The sequence below is a fragment of the Taudactylus pleione genome, unplaced genomic scaffold (genome assembly GCF_031769625.1).
Source record: "Taudactylus pleione unplaced genomic scaffold, aTauple2 ptg000526l, whole genome shotgun sequence".
In the NCBI taxonomy this organism is placed as follows: Eukaryota; Metazoa; Chordata; class Amphibia; order Anura; family Myobatrachidae; genus Taudactylus; species Taudactylus pleione.
This window is the reverse complement of record NW_028284928.1, coordinates 169,015-187,199: the sequence shown is the minus strand read 5'-3', so window position 1 is coordinate 187,199 and position 18,185 is coordinate 169,015. Positions and strand designations below refer to the sequence as shown.

The following is an 18,185-nucleotide window of genomic DNA, read 5'->3' as shown; positions in this document are numbered from 1 at the left end:
AGTATATGAAGGTACAAAGTGCTATTAAAATTGGTAAATAAAACAGAACAACAATGAGGAATATTTGAGCAGTCAGATGCAATTAACCCAAACCAGCCATCTCTGAGAGTATCAGGTGCTGCAATGATGACTGGGAATTACCTGAGGTCCTGCCCTGTACAGAAGAATAGTTTTACGGACTACTGTATAATCATTCAAATATAAAGAAAATTATTCTTATTAATGTAAACAGAGGAGCATGTTGTGTGTGGAGGACATAGGATTGTGGTCAGAGGAGCATGTTGTGTGCGGAGGACATAGGATTGGGGGTCAGAGGAGCATGTTGTGTGTGGAGGACATAGGATTGGGGGTCAGAGGAGCATGTTATGTGTGTGAAGGACATAGGATTGTGGTCAGAGGAGCATGTTGTGCGTGGAAGCCATAGGATTGGTGGTCAGAGGAGCATGTTGTGTGTGTGGAAGCCATAGGATTGGTGGTCAGAGGAGCATGTTGTGTGTGTGGAAGCCATAGGATTAGTGGTCAGAGGAGCATGTTGTGTGTGTGAAGGACATAGGATTGGTGGTCAGAGGAGCATGTTGTGTGTGTGGAGGACATAGGATTGGGGGTCAGAGGAGCATGTTGTGTGTGTGGAGGACATAGGATTGTGGTCAGAGGAGCATGTTGTGCGTGGAAGACATAGGATTGTGGTCAGAGGAGCATGTTGTGCGTGGAAGACATAGGATTGGTGGTCAGAGGAGCATGTTGTGTGTGTGGAGGACATAGGATTGTGGTCAGAGGAGCATGTTGTGCGTGGAAGACATAGGATTGGTGGTCAGAGGAGCATGTTGTGTGTGTGGAGGACATAAGATTGGTGGTCAGAGGAGCATGTTGTGTGTGGAGGACATAGGCTTGGTGGTCAGAGGAGCATGTTGTGTGTGGAAGACATAGGATTAGTGATCAGAGGAGCATGTTGTGTGTGTGAAGGACATAGGATTGGTGGTCAGAGGAGCATATTGTGTGTGTGAAGGACATAGGATTGGTGGTCAGAGGAGCATGTTGTGTGTGTGGAAGACATAGGACTGGAGGTCAGAGGAGCATGTTGTGTGTGGAGGACATAGGATTGGGAGTCAGAGGAGCACGTTGTGTGTGGAAGACATAGGATTGGGGGACAGAGGAGCATGTTGTGTGTGGAGGACATAGGATTGGGGGTCAGAGAAGCATGTTGTGTGTGTGGAAGACATAGGATTGGGGGTGAGAGGAGCATGTTGTGTGTGTGGAAGCCATAGGATTGGTGGTCAGAGAAGCATGTTGTGTGTGTGGAAGCCATAGGATTGGGGGTCAGAGGAGCATGTTGTGTGTGTGACGGACATAGGATTGGGGGTCAGAGGAGAATGTTGTGTGTGGAGGACATAGGATTGGGGGTGAGAGGAGCATGTTGTGTGTGTGGAAGCCATAGGATTGGGGGTCAGAGGAGCATGTTGTATGTGTGGAAGCCATAGGATTGAGGGTCAGAGGAGCATGTTGTGTGTGTGGAAGCCATAGGATTGGGGGTCAGAGGAGCATGTTGTGTGTGGAGGACATAGGATTGGTGGTCAGAGGAGCATGTTGTGTGTGTGGAAGCCATAGGATTGGGGGTCAGAGGAGCATGTTGTGTGTGGAGGACATAGGATTGGGGGTCAGAGGAGCATGTTGTGTGTGGAGGACATAGGATTGGTGGTCAGTGGAGCATGTTGTGTGTGTGGAAGTCATAGGATTGGGGATCAGAGGAGCATGTTGTGTGTGTGGAAGCCATAGGATTGGGGATCAGAGGAGCATGTTGTGTGTGGAGGACATAGGATTGGGGGTCAGAGGAGCATGTTGTGTGTGTGTGGAAGCCATAGGATTGGGGGTCAGAGGAGCATGTTGTGTGTGTGGAGGACATAGGATTGGGGGTCAGAGGAGCATGTTGTGTGTGTGGAGGACATAGGATTGTGGTCAGAGGAGCATGTTGTGCGTGGAAGACATAGGATTGGTGATCAGAGGAGCATGTTGTGTGTGTGGTGGACATAGGATTGGTGGTCAAAGGAGCATGTTGTATGTGGAGGACATAGGCTTGGTGGTCAGAGGAGCATGTTGTGTGTGGAAGACATAGGATTAGTGGTCAGAGGAGCATGTTGTGTGTGTGAAGGACATAGGATTGGTGGTCAGAGGAGCATGTTGTGTGTGTGAAGGACATAGGATTGGTGGTCAGAGGAGCATATTGTGTGTGTGAAGGACATAGGATTGGTGGTCAGAGGAGCATGTTGTGTGTGGAGGACATAGGAATGGGAGTCAGAGGAGCACGTTGTGTGTGGAAGACATAGGATTGGGGGTCAGTGGAGCATGTTGTGTGTGGAGGACATAGGATTGGGGGTCAGAGAAGCATGTTGTGTGTGTGGAAGACATAGGATTGGGGGTGAGAGGAGCATGTTGTGTGTGTGGAAGCCATAGGATTGGTGGTCAGAGGAGCATGTTGTGTGTTTGGAAGCCATAGGATTGGGGGTCAGAGGAGCATGTTGTGTGTGTGAAGGACATAGGATTGGGGGTCAGAGGAGCATGTTGTGTGTGGAGGACATAGGATTGGGGGTCAGAGGAGTATGTTGTGTATGGAGGACATAGGATTGGTGGTCAGAGGAGCATGTTGTATGTGTGGAAGCCATAGGACTGGGGATCAGAGGAGCATGTTGTGTGTGGAGGACATAGGATTGGGGGTCAGAGGAGCATGTTGTGTGTGTGTGGAAGCCATAGGATTGGGGGTCAGAGGAGCATGTTGTGTGTGTGGAGGACATAGGATTGGGGGTCAGAGGAGCATGTTGTGTGTGTGGAAGCCATAGGATTGGTGGTCAGAGGAGCATGTTGTGTGTGTGGAAGCCATAGGATTGGGGGTCAGAGGAGCATGTTGTGTGTGGAGGACATAGGATTGGTGGTCAGAGGAGCATGTTGTGTGTGTGAAGGACATAGGATTGGTGGTCAGAGGAGCATGTTGTGTGTGTGAAGGACATAGGATTGGTGGTCAGAGGAGCATATTGTGTGTGTGAAGGACATCGGATTGGTGGTCAGAGGAGCATGTTGTGTGTGTGGAAGACATAGGATTGGAGGTCAGAGGAGCATGTTATGTGTGGAGGACATAGGATTGGGAGTCAGAGGAGCACGTTGTGTGTGGAAGACATAGGATTGGGGGTCAGAGGAGCATGTTGTGTGTGGAGGACATAGGATTGGGGGTCAGAGGAGCATGTTGTGTGTGTGGAAGACATAGGATTGGGGGTGAGAGGAGCATGTTGTGTGTGTGGAAGCCATAGGATTGGTGGTCAGAGGAGTATGTTGTGTGTGTGGAAGCCATAGGATTGGGGGTCAGAGGAGCATGTTGTGTATGTGAAGGAAATAGGATTGGGGGTCAAGGGAGTATGTTGTGTGTGGAGGACATAAGATTGGGGGTCAGAGGAGTATGTTGTGTGTGGAGGACATAGGATTGGTGGTCAGAGGAGCATGTTGTGTGTGTGGAAGCCATAGGATTGGGGATCAGAGGAGCATGTTGTGTGTGGAGGACATAGGATTGGGGGTCAGAGGAGCATGTTGTGTGTGTGTGGAAGCCATAGGATTGGGGGTCAGAGGAGCATGTTGTGTGTGTGGAGGACATAGGATTGGGGGTCAGAGGAGCATGTTGTGTGTGTGGAAGCCATAGGATTGGTGGTCAGAGGAGCATGTTGTGTGTGTGGAAGCCATAGGATTGGGGGTCAGAGGAGCATGTTGTGTGTGGAGGACATAGGATTGGTGGTCAGAGGAGCATGTTGTGTGTGTGGAAGCCATAGGATTGGGGGTCAGAGGAGCATGTTGTGTGTGGAGGACATAGGATTGGTGGTCAGAGGAGCATGTTGTGTGTGTGGAAGCCATAGGATTGGGGGTCAGAGGACATGTTGTGTGTGGAGGACCTAGGATTGGTGGTCAGAGGAGCATGTTGTGTGTGTGGAAGTCATAGGATTGGGGATCAGAGGAGCATGTTGTGTGTGTGGAAGCCATAGGATTGGGGATCAGAGGAGCATGTTGTGTGTGTGGAAGCCATAGGATTGGGGATCAGAGGAGCATGTTGTGTGTGTGTGGAAGCCATAGGATTGGGGGTCAGAGGAGCATGTTGTGTGTGTGGAGGACATAGGATTGGGGGTCAGAGGAGCATGTTGTGTGTGTGGAAGCCATAGGATTGGTGGTCAGAGGAGCATGTTGTGTGTGTGGAAGCCATAGGATTGGGGGTCAGAGGAGCATGTTGTGTGTGGAGGACATAGGATTGGTGGTCAGAGGAGCATGTTGTGTGTGTGGAGGACATAGGATTGCTGGTCAGAGGAGTATGTTGTGTGTGGAGGACATAGGCTTGGTGGTCAGAGAAGCATGTTGTGTGTGAAGGACATAGGATTGGTGGTCAGAGGAGCATGTTGTGTGTGTGGAAGTCATAGGATTGGGGATCAGAGGAGCATGTTGTGTGTGTGGAAGACATAGGATTGGGGGTCAAAGGAGCATGTTGTGTGTGGAGGACATAGGATTGGTGGTCAGAGGAGCATGTTGTGTGTGTGGAAGCCATAGGATTGGTGGTCAGAGGAGCATGTTGTGTGTGTGGAAGCCATAGGATTGGTGGTCAGAGGAGCATGTTGTATGTGTGGAAGCCATAGGATTGGAGGTCAGAGGAGCATGTTGTGTGTGTGGAGGACATAGGATTGGGGGTCAGAGGAGCATGTTGTGTGTGTGGAAGCCATAGGATTGGGAGTCAGAGGAGCATGTTGTGTGTGGAGGACCTAGGATTGGTGGTCAGAGGAGCATGTTGTGTGTGTGGAAGCCATAGGATTGGGGGTCAGAGGAGCATGTTGTGTGTGGAGGACCTAGGATTGGTGGTCAGAGGAGCATGTTGTGTGTGTGGAAGTCATAGGATTGGGGATCAGAGGAGCATGTTGTGTGTGTGGAAGCCATAGGATTGGGGATCAGAGGAGCATGTTGTGTGTGTGGAAGCCATAGGATTGGGGATCAGAGGATCATGTTGTGTGTGTGTGGAAGCCATAGGATTGGGGGTCAGAGGAGCATGTTGTGTGTGTGGAGGACATAGGATTGGGAGTCAGAGGAGCATGTTGTGTGTGTGGAAGCCATAGGATTGGTGGTCAGAGGAGCATGTTGTGTGTGTGGAAGCCATAGGATTGGGGGTCAGAGGAGCATGTTGTGTGTGGAGGACATAGGATTGGTGGTCAGAGGAGCATGTTGTGTGTGTGGAGGACATAGGATTGCTGGTCAGAGGAGTATGTTGTGTGTGGAGGACATAGGCTTGGTGGTCAGAGAAGCATGTTGTGTGTGAAGGACATAGGATTGGTGGTCAGAGGAGCATGTTGTGTGTGTGGAAGCCATAGGATTGGTGGTCAGAGGAGCATGTTGTGTGTGTGGAAGCCATAGGATTGGTGGTCAGAGGAGCATGTTGTATGTGTGGAAGCCATAGGATTGGAGGTCAGAGGAGCATGTTGTGTGTGTGGAGGACATAGGATTGGGGGTCAGAGGAGCATGTTGTGTGTGGAGGACATAGGATTGTGGTCAGAGGAGCATGTTGTGTGTGAAGGACATAGGATTGGGGGTCAGAGGAGCATGTTACCTCTTCCATCACAGGCTCTTTGATATCCATGTTTGTTCTATGCAGAGTTGGACTATCCACAGGTTGAGGAACAACTTTCCCTAAGCCCTGCGCCAGCCAGCTGAGAACTCCCCCAGCGCTGCAAGACAATGTACACAGTCCCAGTTATGTAGGGATGACAATCAGCTTATTGCACAATTACTACAGACAATACTCAGCCATACGCACTTTTTATCGGACGCTGCCCCCGGATCCGGTGGTTTGGAATCAGCTGCAGAGACAAAGACAGAGAAATGTTGGAACAACTAAATAATCCCAAGGAGAGTCCCCATATTGCTCACAATGATTAACTAAGTGTTACTTAACCCCTTCTCAGCCAATAACCTACAGAACTTACTTAACCCCTTCTCAGCCAATAACCTACAGAACTTACTTAACCCTGTCCCAGCCAATAACCTACAGACTTTTACTTAACCCTTTGCCGTCCCATACTCCTCTTATCATTGACTTGTGTGCCAGTGTGAGCTGGGTTTATGTGTTACCTGTTCTGTGGTCGTCCTCATTCTCTGGACAAGACACATTCTGAAACAAACACAGATATACTGTATAAGCAGACATTACAGGACGTAAGATGTTATATGTAACCAGCCAGTGTCAGCGTCCCATGATTACCGGCTGTACCGTGTCCTCCCATCACCTATGTACCTAGTTATATGTAACCAGCCAGGGTCAGCGTCCCATGACTACCGGCTGTACCGTGTCCTCCCATCACCCATGTACCTAGTTATATGTAACCAGCCAGCGCCCCATGACTACCAGCTGTACAGTGTCCTCCCATCACCTATGTACCTAGTTATATGTAACCAGCCAGCGCCCCATGACTACTGGCTGTACCGTGTCCTCCCATCACCCATGTACCTAGTTATATGTAACCAGTCAGCGCCCCATGACTACCGGCTGTACCGTGTCCTCCCATCACCCATGTACCTAGTTATATGTAACCAGCCAGGGTCAGCGTCCCATGATTACCGGCTGTACCGTGTCCTCCCATCACCCATGTAGCTAGTTATATGTAACCAGCCAGCGTCAACGTCCCATGACTACCGGCTGTACCGTTTCGTCCCATCACCCATGTACCTAGTTATATGTAACCAGCTAGTGTCAGAGCCCCATGATTACCGGCTGTACCGTGTCCTCCCATCACCTATGTACCTAGTTATATGTAACCAGCTAGTGTCAGAGCCCCATGATTACCGGCTGTACCATGTCCTCCCATTTCCCAAGTTATATGTAACCAGCCAGCGTCAGCGTCCCATGACTACTGGCTGTACCGTGTCCTCCCATCTCCCTAGTTATATGTAACCAGCCAGCGTCAACGCCCCATGATTACCGGCTGTACCGTGTCCTCCCATCACCCATGTACCTAGTTATATGTAACCAGAAAGTGTCAGCGTCCCATGATTACAGGCTGTACCGTGTTCTCCCATCACCCATGTACCTAGTTATTTGTAACCAGCCAGCATCAGCGTCCCATGATTACCGGCTGTACCGTGTCCTCCCATCACCTATGTACCTAGTTATATGTAACCAGCCAGCGTCAGCGCCCCATGACTACCGGCTGTACCGTGTCCTCCCATCACCCATGTACCTAGTTATATGTAACCAGCCAGCGTAAGCGTCCCATGACTACCGGCTGTACCGTGTCCTCCCATCACCCATGTACCTAGTTATATGTAACCAGCCAGCGTCAGTGCCCCATGACTACCGGCTGTACCGTGTCCTCCCATCACCTATGTACCTAGTTATATGTAACCAGCCAGCATCAGCGTCCAATGATTACAGGCTGTACCGTGTCCTCCCATCACCTACGTACCTAGTTATATGTAACCAGCCAGTGTCAGCGTCCCATGATTACCGGCTGTACCGTGTCCTCCCATCACCCATGTACCTAGTTATATGTAACCAGCCAGCGTCAGCGTCCCATGACTACCGGCTGTACCGTGTCCTCCCATCACCCATGTACCTAGTTGTATGTAACCAGCCAGCGTCAGCGCCCCATGATTACCGGCTGTACCGTGTCCTCCCATCACCTATGTACCTAGTTATATGTAACCAGCCAGCGCCCAATGATTACCGGCTGTACCGCGTCCTCCCATCACCCATGTACATAGTTTTATGTAACCAGCCAGGGTCAGGGTCCCATGATTACCGGCTGTACCGTGTCCTCCCATCACCCATGTACCTAGTTATATGTAACCAGCCAGGGTCAGCGTCCCATGTCTACCGGCTGTACCGTGTCCTCCCATCACCTATGTACCTAGTTATATGTAACCAGCCAGCGTCAGCATCCCATGACTACCGGCTGTACCGTGTCCTCCCATCACCTATGTACCTAGTTATACGTAACCAGCCAGCGTCAGCGCCCCATGACTACCGGCTGTACCGTGTCCTCCCATCACCCATGTACCTAGTTATATGTAACCAGCCAGCGTCAGCGTCCCATGACTACCGGCTGTACCGTGTCCTCCCATCACCCATGTACCTAGTTATATGTAACCAGCCAGCATCAGTGCCCCATGACTACCGGCTGTACCGTGTCCTCCAATCACCTATGTACCTAGTTATATGTAACCAGCCAGCGTCAGCGTCCAATGAATACCGGCTGTACCGTGTCCTCCCATCACCCATGTACCTAGTTATATGTAACCAGCCAGCGTCAGCGTCCCATGACCACCGGCTGTACCGTGTCCTCCCATCACCCATGTACCTAGTTGTATGTAACCAGCCAGCGTCAGCGCCCCATGACTACCGGCTGTACCGTGTCCTCCCATCACCCATGTACCTAGTTATATGTAACCAGCCAGCGTCAGCGTCCCATGACTACCGGCTGTACCGTGTTCTCCCATCACCCATGTACCTAGTTATATGTAACCAGCCAGCGTCAGCGCCCCATGACTACCGGCTGTACCGTGTCCTCCCATCACCTATGTACCTAGTTATATGTAACCAGCCAGCGTCAGCGTCCCATGAAAACCGGCTGTACCGTGTCCTCCCATCACCTATGTACCTAGTTATATGTAACCAGCCAGCGTCAGCGCTCCATGAATACCGGCTGTACCGTGTCCTCCCATCACCTATGTACCTAGTTATATGTAACCAGCCAGCGTCAGCGCTCCATGACTACCGGCTGTACCGTGTCCTCCCATCACCCATGTACCTAGTTATATGTAACCAGCCAGCGTCAGCGTCCCATGACTACCGGCTGTACCGTGTCCTCCCATCACCCATGTACCTAGTTATATGTAACCAGCCAGCGTCAGTGCCCCATGACTACCGGCTGTACCGTGTCCTCCCATCACCCATGTACCTAGTTATATGTAACCAGCCAGCGTCAGCGCTCCATGACTACCGGCTGTACCGTGTCCTCCCATCACCCATGTACCTAGTTATATGTAACCAGCCAGCGTCAGTGCCCCATGACTACCGGCTGTACCGTGTCCTCCCATCTCCCTAGTTACATGTAACCAGCCAGCGTCAGCATCCCCTTATTACAGGCTGTACCGTGTCCTCCCATCACCTATGTACCTAGTTATATGTAACCAGCCAGCGTCAGCGCCCCATGACTACCGGCTGTACCGTGTCCTCCCATCACCAATGGACCTAGTTATATGTAACCAGCCAGCGTCAGCGTCCCATGACTACCGGCTGTACCGTGTCCTCCCATCACCTATGTACCTAGTTATATGTAACCAGCCAGCGTCAGCGTCCAATGAATACCGGCTGTACCGTGTCCTCCCATCACCCATGTACCTAGTTATATGTAACCAGCCAGCGTCAGCGTCCAATGACTACCGGCTGTACCGTGTCCTCCCATCACCCATGTACCTAGTTGTATGTAACCAGCCAGCGTCAGCGCCCCATGACTACCGGCTGTACCGTGTCCTCCCATCACCCATGTACCTAGTTATATGTAACCAGCCAGCATCAGCGTCCCATGACTACCGGCTGTACCGTGTTCTCCCATCACCCATGTACCTAGTTATATGTAACCAGCCAGCGTCAGTGCCCCATGACTACCGGCTGTACCGTGTCCTCCCATCACCTATGTACCTAGTTATATGTAACCAGCCAGCGTCAGCGTCCCATGAATACCGGCTGTACCGTGTCCTCCCATCACCTATGTACCTAGTTATATGTAACCAGCCAGCGTCAGCGCTCCATGAATACCGGCTGTACCGTGTCCTCCCATCACCTATGTACCTAGTTATATGTAACCAGCCAGCGTCAGCGCTCCATGACTACCGGCTGTACCGTGTCCTCCCATCACCCATGTACCTAGTTATATGTAACCAGCCAGCGTCAGCGTCCCATGACTACCGGCTGTACCGTGTCCTCCCATCACCCATGTACCTAGTTATATGTAACCAGCCAGCGTCAGTGCCCCATGACTACCGGCTGTACCGTGTCCTCCCATCACATATGTACCTAGTTATATGTAACCAGCCAGCGTCAGCGCTCCATGACTACCGGCTGTACCGTGTCCTCCCATCACCCATGTACCTAGTTATATGTAACCAGCCAGCGTCAGCGTCCCATGACTACCGGCTGTACCGTGTCCTCCCATCACCCATGTACCTAGTTATATGTAACCAGCCAGCGTCAGTGCCCCATGACTACCGGCTGTACCGTGTCCTCCCATCTCCCTAGTTATATGTAACCAGCCAGCGTCAGCATCCCCTGATTACAGGCTGTACCGTGTCCTCCCATCACCAATGTACCTAGTTATATGTAACCAGCCAGCGTCAGCGCCCCATGACTACCGGCTGTACCGTGTCCTCCCATCACCCATGGACCTAGTTATATGTAACCAGCCAGCGTCAGCGTCCCATGACTACCGGCTGTACCGTGTCCTCCCATCACCTATGTACCTAGTTATATGTAACCAGCCAGCGTCAGCGTCCAATGATTACAGGCTGTACCGTGTCCTCCCATCACCTATGTACCTAGTTATATGCAACCAACCAGTGTCAGCGTCCCATTATTACCGGCTGTACCGTGTCCTCCCATCACCCATGTACCTAGTTATATGTAACCAGCCAGCGTCAGCGTCCCCTGACTACCGGCTGTACCGTGTCATCCCATCACCCATGTACCTAGTTGTATGTAACCAGCCAGCGTCAGCGCCCCATGACTACCGGCTGTACCGTGTTCTCCCTTCACCCATGTACCTAGTTATATGTAACAAGCCAGCGTCAGTGCCCCATGACTACCGGCTGTACCGTGTCCTCCCATCACCTATGTACCTAGTTATATGTAACCAGCCAGCGTCAGCGTCCCATGATTACCGGCTGTACCGTGTCCTCCCATCACCTATGTACCTAGTTATATGTAACCAGCCTGCGTCAGCGCTCCATGACTACCGGCTGTATCGTGTCCTCCCATCACCCATGTACCTAGTTATATGTAACCAGCCTGCGTCAGCGTCCCATGACTACCGGCTGTACTGTGTCCTCCCATCACCCATGTACCTAGTTATATGTAACCAGCCAGCGTCAGTGCCCCATGACTACCGGCTGTACCGTGTCCTCCCATCTCCCTAGTTATATGTAACCAGCCAGCGTCAGCATCCCCTGATTACAGGCTGTACCGTGTCCTCCCATCACCTATGTACCTAGTTATATGTAACCAGCCAGCGTCCCATGATTACCGGCTGTACCGTGTCCTCCCATCACCTATGTACCTAGTTATATATAACCAGCCAGCGTCAGCGTCCCATGATTACAGGCTGTACCATGTCCTCCCATCACCTATGTACCTAGTTATACGTAACCAGCCAGCGCCCCATGACTACCGGCTGTACCGTGTCCTCCCATCACCCATGTACCTAGTTGTATGTAACCAGCTAGTGTCAGCGTCCCATGATTACCGGCTGTACAGTGTCCTCCCATCACCCATATACCTAGTTATATGTAACCAGCCAGTGCCAGCGTCCCATGACTACCGGCTGTACCGTGTCCTCCCATCACCCATGTACCTAGTTATATGTAACCAGCCAGCGTCAGCGTCCCATGACTACCGGATGTACCGTGTCCTCCCATCACCCATGTACCTAGTTATATGTAACCAGCCAGCGTCAGAGTCCCATGACTACCGGATGTACCGTGTCCTCCCATCACCCATGTACCTAGTTATATGTAACCAGCCAGCGTCCCATGACTACCGGCTGTACCGTGTCCTCCCATCACCCATATACCTAGTTATATGTAACCAGCCAACGTCAGCGCCCCATGACTACCGGCTGTACCGTGTCCTCCCATCACCCATGTACCTAGTTATATGTAACCAGCCAGCGTCAGCATCCCATGATTACCGGCTGTACCATGTCCTCCCTTCACCTATGTACCTAGTTATATGTAACCAGCCAGCGTCAGCGTCCCATAATTACCGGCTGTACCATGTCCTCCCATCACCCATGTACCTAGTTATATGTAACCAGCCAGTGTCAGCGTCCCATGACTACCGGCTGTACCGTGTCCTCCCATCACCTATGTACCTAGTTATATGTAACCAGTCAGCGTCAGCGTCCCATGACTACCGGCTGTACCGTTTCCTCCCATCACCCATGTACCTAGTTATATGTAACCAGCCAGCGTCAGTGCCCCATGACTACCGGCTGTACCGTGTCCTCCCATCACCTATGTACCTAGTTATATGTAACCACCCAGTGTCAGTGTCCCATGACTACTGGCTGTACCGTGTCCTCCCATCACCTATGTACCTAGTTATATGTAACCAGCCAGCGTCAGCGTCCCATGACTACCGGCTGTACCGTGTCCTCCCATCACCCATGTACCTAGTTATATGTAACCAGCCAGCGTCAGCGCCCCATGACTACCGGCTGTACCGTGTCCTCCCATCCCCATGTACCTAGTTATATGTAACCAGCCAGTGTCAGCGTCCCATGATTACCGTCTGTACCGTGTCCTCCCATCACCCATGTACCTATTTATATGTAACCAGCCAGCGTCAGCGTCCCATGATTACCGGCTGTACCGTGTCCTCCCATCACCCATGTACCTAGTTATATGTAACCAGCCAGCGTCAGCGTCCCATGACTACCGGCTGTACCGTGTCCTCCGATCACCCATGTACCTAGTTATATGTAACCAGCCAGTGTCAGCGCCCCATGACTACCGGCTGTACCGTGTCCTCCCATCCCCATGTACCTAGTTATATGTAACCAGCCAGTGTCAGCGTCCCATGATTACCGTCTGTACCGTGTCCTCCCATCACCCATGTACCTAGTTATATGTAACCAGCCAGCGTCAGCGTCCCATGATTACCGGCTGTACCGTGTCCTCCCATCACCCATGTACCTAGTTATATGTAACCAGCCAGCGTCCCATGACTACCGGCTGTACCATGTCCTCCCATCACCTTTGTACCTAGTTATATGTAACCAGCCAGCGTCAACGCCCCATGATTGCCGGCTGGACCGTGACCTCCCATCACCTATGTACCTAGTTACATGTAACCAGCCAGGGTCAGCGTCCCATGATTACCGGCTGTACCATGTCCTCCCATCACCCATGTACCTAGTTATATGTAACCAGCCAGTGTCAGCGTCCCATGACTACCGGCTGTACCATGTCCTCCCATCACCCATGTACCTAGTTATATGTAACCAGCCAGCGTCAGCGTCCCATGAATACCGGCTGTACCATGTCCTCCCATCACCCAAGAACCTAGTTATATGTAACCAGCCAGCGTCAGCGCCCCATGACTACAGGCTGTACCGTGTCCTCCCATCACCTATGTACCTAGTTATATGTAACCAGCCAGAGTCAGCGCCCCATGACTACCAGCTGTACCGTGTCCTCCCATCACCTATGTACCTAGTTATATGTAACCAGCCAGCGTCAGCGTCCCATGACTACCGGCTGTACCGTGTCCTCCCATCACCCATGTACCTAGGTATATGTAACCAGCCAGCGTCAGCGCCCCATGAATACCGGCTGTACCGTGTCCTCCCATCACCCATGTACCTAGTTATATGTAACCAGCCAGCGTCAGCGTCCCATGAATACCGGCTGTACCGTGTCCTCCCATCACCCATGTACCTAGTTATATGTAACCAGCCAGCGTCAGCGCCCCATGACTACCGGCTGTATCGTGTCCTCCCATCACCTATGTACCTAGTTATATGTAACCAGCCAGAGTCAGCGCTCCATGACTACCGGCTGTACCGTGTCCTCCCATCACCCATGTACCTAGTTATATGTAACCAGCCAGCGTCCCATGACTACCGGCTGTACCATGTCCTCCCATCACCTATGTACCTAGTTATATGTAACCAGCCAGCGCCCCATGACTACCGGCTGTACCGTGTCCTCCCATCACCCATGTACCTAGTTATATGTAACCAGCCAGCGTCCCATGACTACCGGCTGTACCGTGTCCTCCCATCACCCATGTACCTAGTTATATGTAACCAGCAAGCGTCCCATGATTACCGGCTGTACCATGTCCTCCCATCACCTATGTACCTAGTTATATGTAACCAGCCAGCGCCCCGTGACTACCGGCTGTACCGTGTCCTCCCATCACCTTTGTACCTAGTAATATGTAACCAGCCAGTGTCAGCGTCCCATGATTACCGGCTGTACCGTGTCCTCCCATCACCCATGTACCTAGTTATATGTAACCAGCCAGCGTCAGCGTCCCATGACTACCGGCTGTACCATGTCCTCCCATCACCTTTGTACCTAGTAATATGTAACCAGCCAGCGTCAGCGTCCCATGACTACTGGCTGTACCGTGTCCTCCCATCACCCATGTACCTAGTTATATGTAACCAGCCAGTGTCAGCGTCCCATGATTACAGGCTGTACCGTGTCCTCCCATCACCTATGTACCTAGTTATATGTAACAAGCCAGCGTCAGCTTCCCATGATTACCGGCTGTACCGTGTCCTCCCATCACCCATGTACCTAGTTATATGTAACCAGCCAGTGTCAGCGTCCCATGACTACCGGCTGTACCATGTCCTCCCATCACCCATGTACCTAGTTATATGTAACCAGCCAGCGTCAACGCCCCATGACTACCGGCTGTACAGTGTCCTCCCATCACCCATGTACCTAGTTATATGTAACCAGCCAGTGTCAGCGTCCCATGACTACCGGCTGTACCGTGTCCTCCCATCACCCATGTACCTAGTTATATGTAACCAGCCAGCGTCAGCGTCCCATGACTACCGGCTGTACCGTGTCCTCCCATCACCTATGTACCTAGTTATATGTAACCAGCCAGCATCAGCATCCCATGATTACCGGCTGTACCGTGTCCTCCCATCACCCATGTACCTAGTTATATGTAACCAGCCAGCGTCAGCGCCCCATGACTACCGGCTGTACCGTGTCCTCCCATCACCCATGTACCTAGTTATATGTAACCAGCCAGCGTCAGCATCCCATGATTACCGGCTGTACCGTGTCCTCCCATCACCCATGTACCTAGTTATATGTAACCAGCCAGCGTCAACGCCCCATGATTACCGGCTGTACCGTGTCCTCCCATCACCTATGTACCTAGTTATATGTAACCAGCAAGGGTCAGCGTCCCATGATTACCGGCTGTACCGTCCCCTCCCATCACCCATGTACCTAGTTATATGTAACCAGCCAGTGTCAGCGTCCCATGACTACCGGCTGTACCGTGTCCTCCCATCACCCATGTACCTAGTTATATGTAACCAGCCAGCGTCAGCGTCCCATGACTACCGGCTGTACCATGTCCTCCCATCACCCATGTACCTAGTTATATGTAACCAGCCAGCGTCAACGCCCCATGACTACCGGCTGTACCGTCCCCTCCCATCACCCATGTACCTAGTTATATGTAACCAGCCAGTGTCAGCGTCCCATGACTACCGGCTGTACCGTGTCCTCCCATCAACCATGTACCTAGTTATATGTAACCAGCCAGCGTCAGCGTCCCATGACTACCGGCTGTACCATGTCCTCCCATCACCCATGTACCTAGTTATATGTAACCAGCCAGCGTCAACGCCCCATGACTACCGGCTGTACAGTGTCCTCCCATCACCCATGTACCTAGTTATATGTAACCAGCCAGTGTCAGCGTCCCATGACTACCGGCTGTACCGTGTCCTCCCATCACCCATGTACCTAGTTATATGTAACCAGCCAGTGTCAGCGTCCCATGACTACCGGCTGTACCGTGTCCTCCCATCACCTATGTACCTAGTTATATGTAACCAGCCAGCGTCAGCATCCCATGATTACCGGCTGTACCGTGTCCTCCCATCACCCATGTACCTAGTTATATGTAACCAGCCAGCGACAGCGCCCCATGACTACCGGCTGTACCGTGTCCTCCCATCACCCATGTACCCATGACAAACTCCAAGCATTGATTAGGTAAGAATGGGCGGCCATCAGTCAGTATGTGGCCCAGAAGGTGAGTGACAGCTGCCAGGGCCAATTGCAGAGGTCTTGAAAAAGAAGGGTCAACACTGCAAATATTAACTCTCTGCATAAACTTAATGTAATTGTCAATAAAAGCCTCTGACACTTATACTGAAGTAACATTACAGCATTACATACCATAGTAACATCTGACACTTATGTAATGCTGTAATATTACCTCAGTATACCATAGTAACATCTGACACTTATGTAATGTTACCTCAGTATACCATAGTAACATCTGACACTTATGTAATGCTACCTCAGTATACCGTAGTAACATCTGACACTTATGTAATGCTACCTCAGTATATCGTAGTAACATCTGACACTTATGTAATGCTACCTCAGTATACCATAGTAACATCTGACACTTATGTCATGCTGTAATGTTACCTCAGTATACCATAGTAACTTCTGACACTCATGTAATGCTGTAATGTTACCTCAGTATACCATAGTAACATCTGACACTTATGTAATGCTGTAATGCTACCTCACTATACCATAGTAACATCTGACACTTATGTAATGCTGCAAATAGAAAGTATGGTGGTCGCTCATCAGCTTAATGATATTGCTCACGTGCTTGTAAATGGCGGGGTTTATACTGAACCACAGAAAAAAGAAGATTCCCTCCAGCACACTGCAGCAATATCAGCAGAAATACTTGAATCCTACATGATAATAGAAATTCAGAGGTATTGGTTGCATACATTTGCAAATATATGATTAAGCGCCGGGCCAGCATCAAGGCTCCTCTATACCGGCATCCCTAACATTAAGGGGTTCACGTCCGAGGCACAGAGCAGCCCGAAAGAACCCAGCCAAGGACCACTCCCAGGGCATCACACGAAAAATGGAAGAAAGGTGATAGTGAAGTGTAAAGTATAGATGTGTCAAGATAATCAATAAGTGTTAATATAATAAGAAAGAATTAAAATCACATAAAACAAACAAATGGAAAGGTGATGAAAAAATATCTATGTGAATTAAGTGGTGATGCCCTGGAATAGGCCCAGCCAGAGCCACTCCAGGGGCCCCACGCCCAAACGCTCACCCCAAAATAATTATTGCTACATAATAGTAGCACCCACTCTGGGTCATATAATTACAATAAATGTACTGCATGATAACAGCACATGTATAAGCTGAGAGCTGACTCACCTAGGAGGTACCCCAGAAACCTCCAAATGGCACTATACGGACCAGCACATCCTCCCAATGCTGGCTCCTTTCATGCCTCTCAGAACTGCAAATAGAAAGTATGGTGGTCGCTCACATCAGCTTAATGATATTGCTCAGGTGCTTGTAAATGGCAGGGTTTATACTGAACCACAGAAAAAAGAAGATTCCTTCCAGCACACTGCAGCAATATCAGCAGAAATACTTGAATCCTACATGATAATAGAAATTCAGAGGTATTGGTTGCATACATTTGCAAATATATGATTAAGCGCCGGGCCAGCGTCAAAGCTCCTCTATACCGGCGTCCCTAACATTAAGGGGTGCTGGACCGTATAGTGCCATTTGGAGGTTTCTGGGGTACCTCCTAGGTGAGTCAGCTCTTGGCTTATACATGTACTGTTATCATGCAGTACATTCATTGTAATTATATGACCCAGAGTGGGTGCTACTATTATGTAGCAATAATTATTTTGGGGTGAGCGTTTGGGTGTGGGGCCCCCGGAGTGGCTCTGGCTGGGACTTTTTCAAGGTATCACCACTTAATTCACATAGATATTTTTTCATCACTTTTCCATTTGTTTATTATTTATGTGATTTTAATTCTTTCTTATTATATTAACACTTATTGATTATCTTGACACATCTATACTTTACACTTCACTATCACCTTTCTTCCATTTTTCGTGTGATGCCCTGGGAGTGGTCCTTGGCTGGGTTCTTTTGGGCTGCTCTGTGCCTCGGACGTGAACCCCTTAATGTTAGGGATGCCGGTATAGAGGAGCCTTGATGCTGGCCCGGCGCTTAATCATATATTTGCAAATGTATGCAACCAATACCTCTGAATTTCTATTATCATGTAGGATTCAAGTATATTTTGCTAATATTGCTGCAGTGTGCTGGAGGGAATCTTCTTT

The 18,185-nt window shown here is 50.4% G+C and overlaps 1 protein-coding gene across 1 annotated transcript in view; it reads right to left on the bottom strand.

The window, feature by feature from the left end:
- LOC148501207 (uncharacterized) overlaps nucleotides 1-18,185 on the bottom strand; it is a 149,362-nt gene that overhangs the window by 116,914 nt on the left and 14,263 nt on the right. The window contains exons 2-4 of the mRNA XM_088450818.1: nucleotides 6,133-6,175; nucleotides 5,822-5,843; nucleotides 5,615-5,732 (exon numbers count right to left, since the gene is read on the bottom strand). Coding sequence (XP_088306944.1) covers nucleotides 5,615-5,732; nucleotides 5,822-5,843; nucleotides 6,133-6,175 — 183 coding nt within the window. The remainder of the gene's footprint in view (nucleotides 1-5,614; nucleotides 5,733-5,821; nucleotides 5,844-6,132; nucleotides 6,176-18,185) is intronic.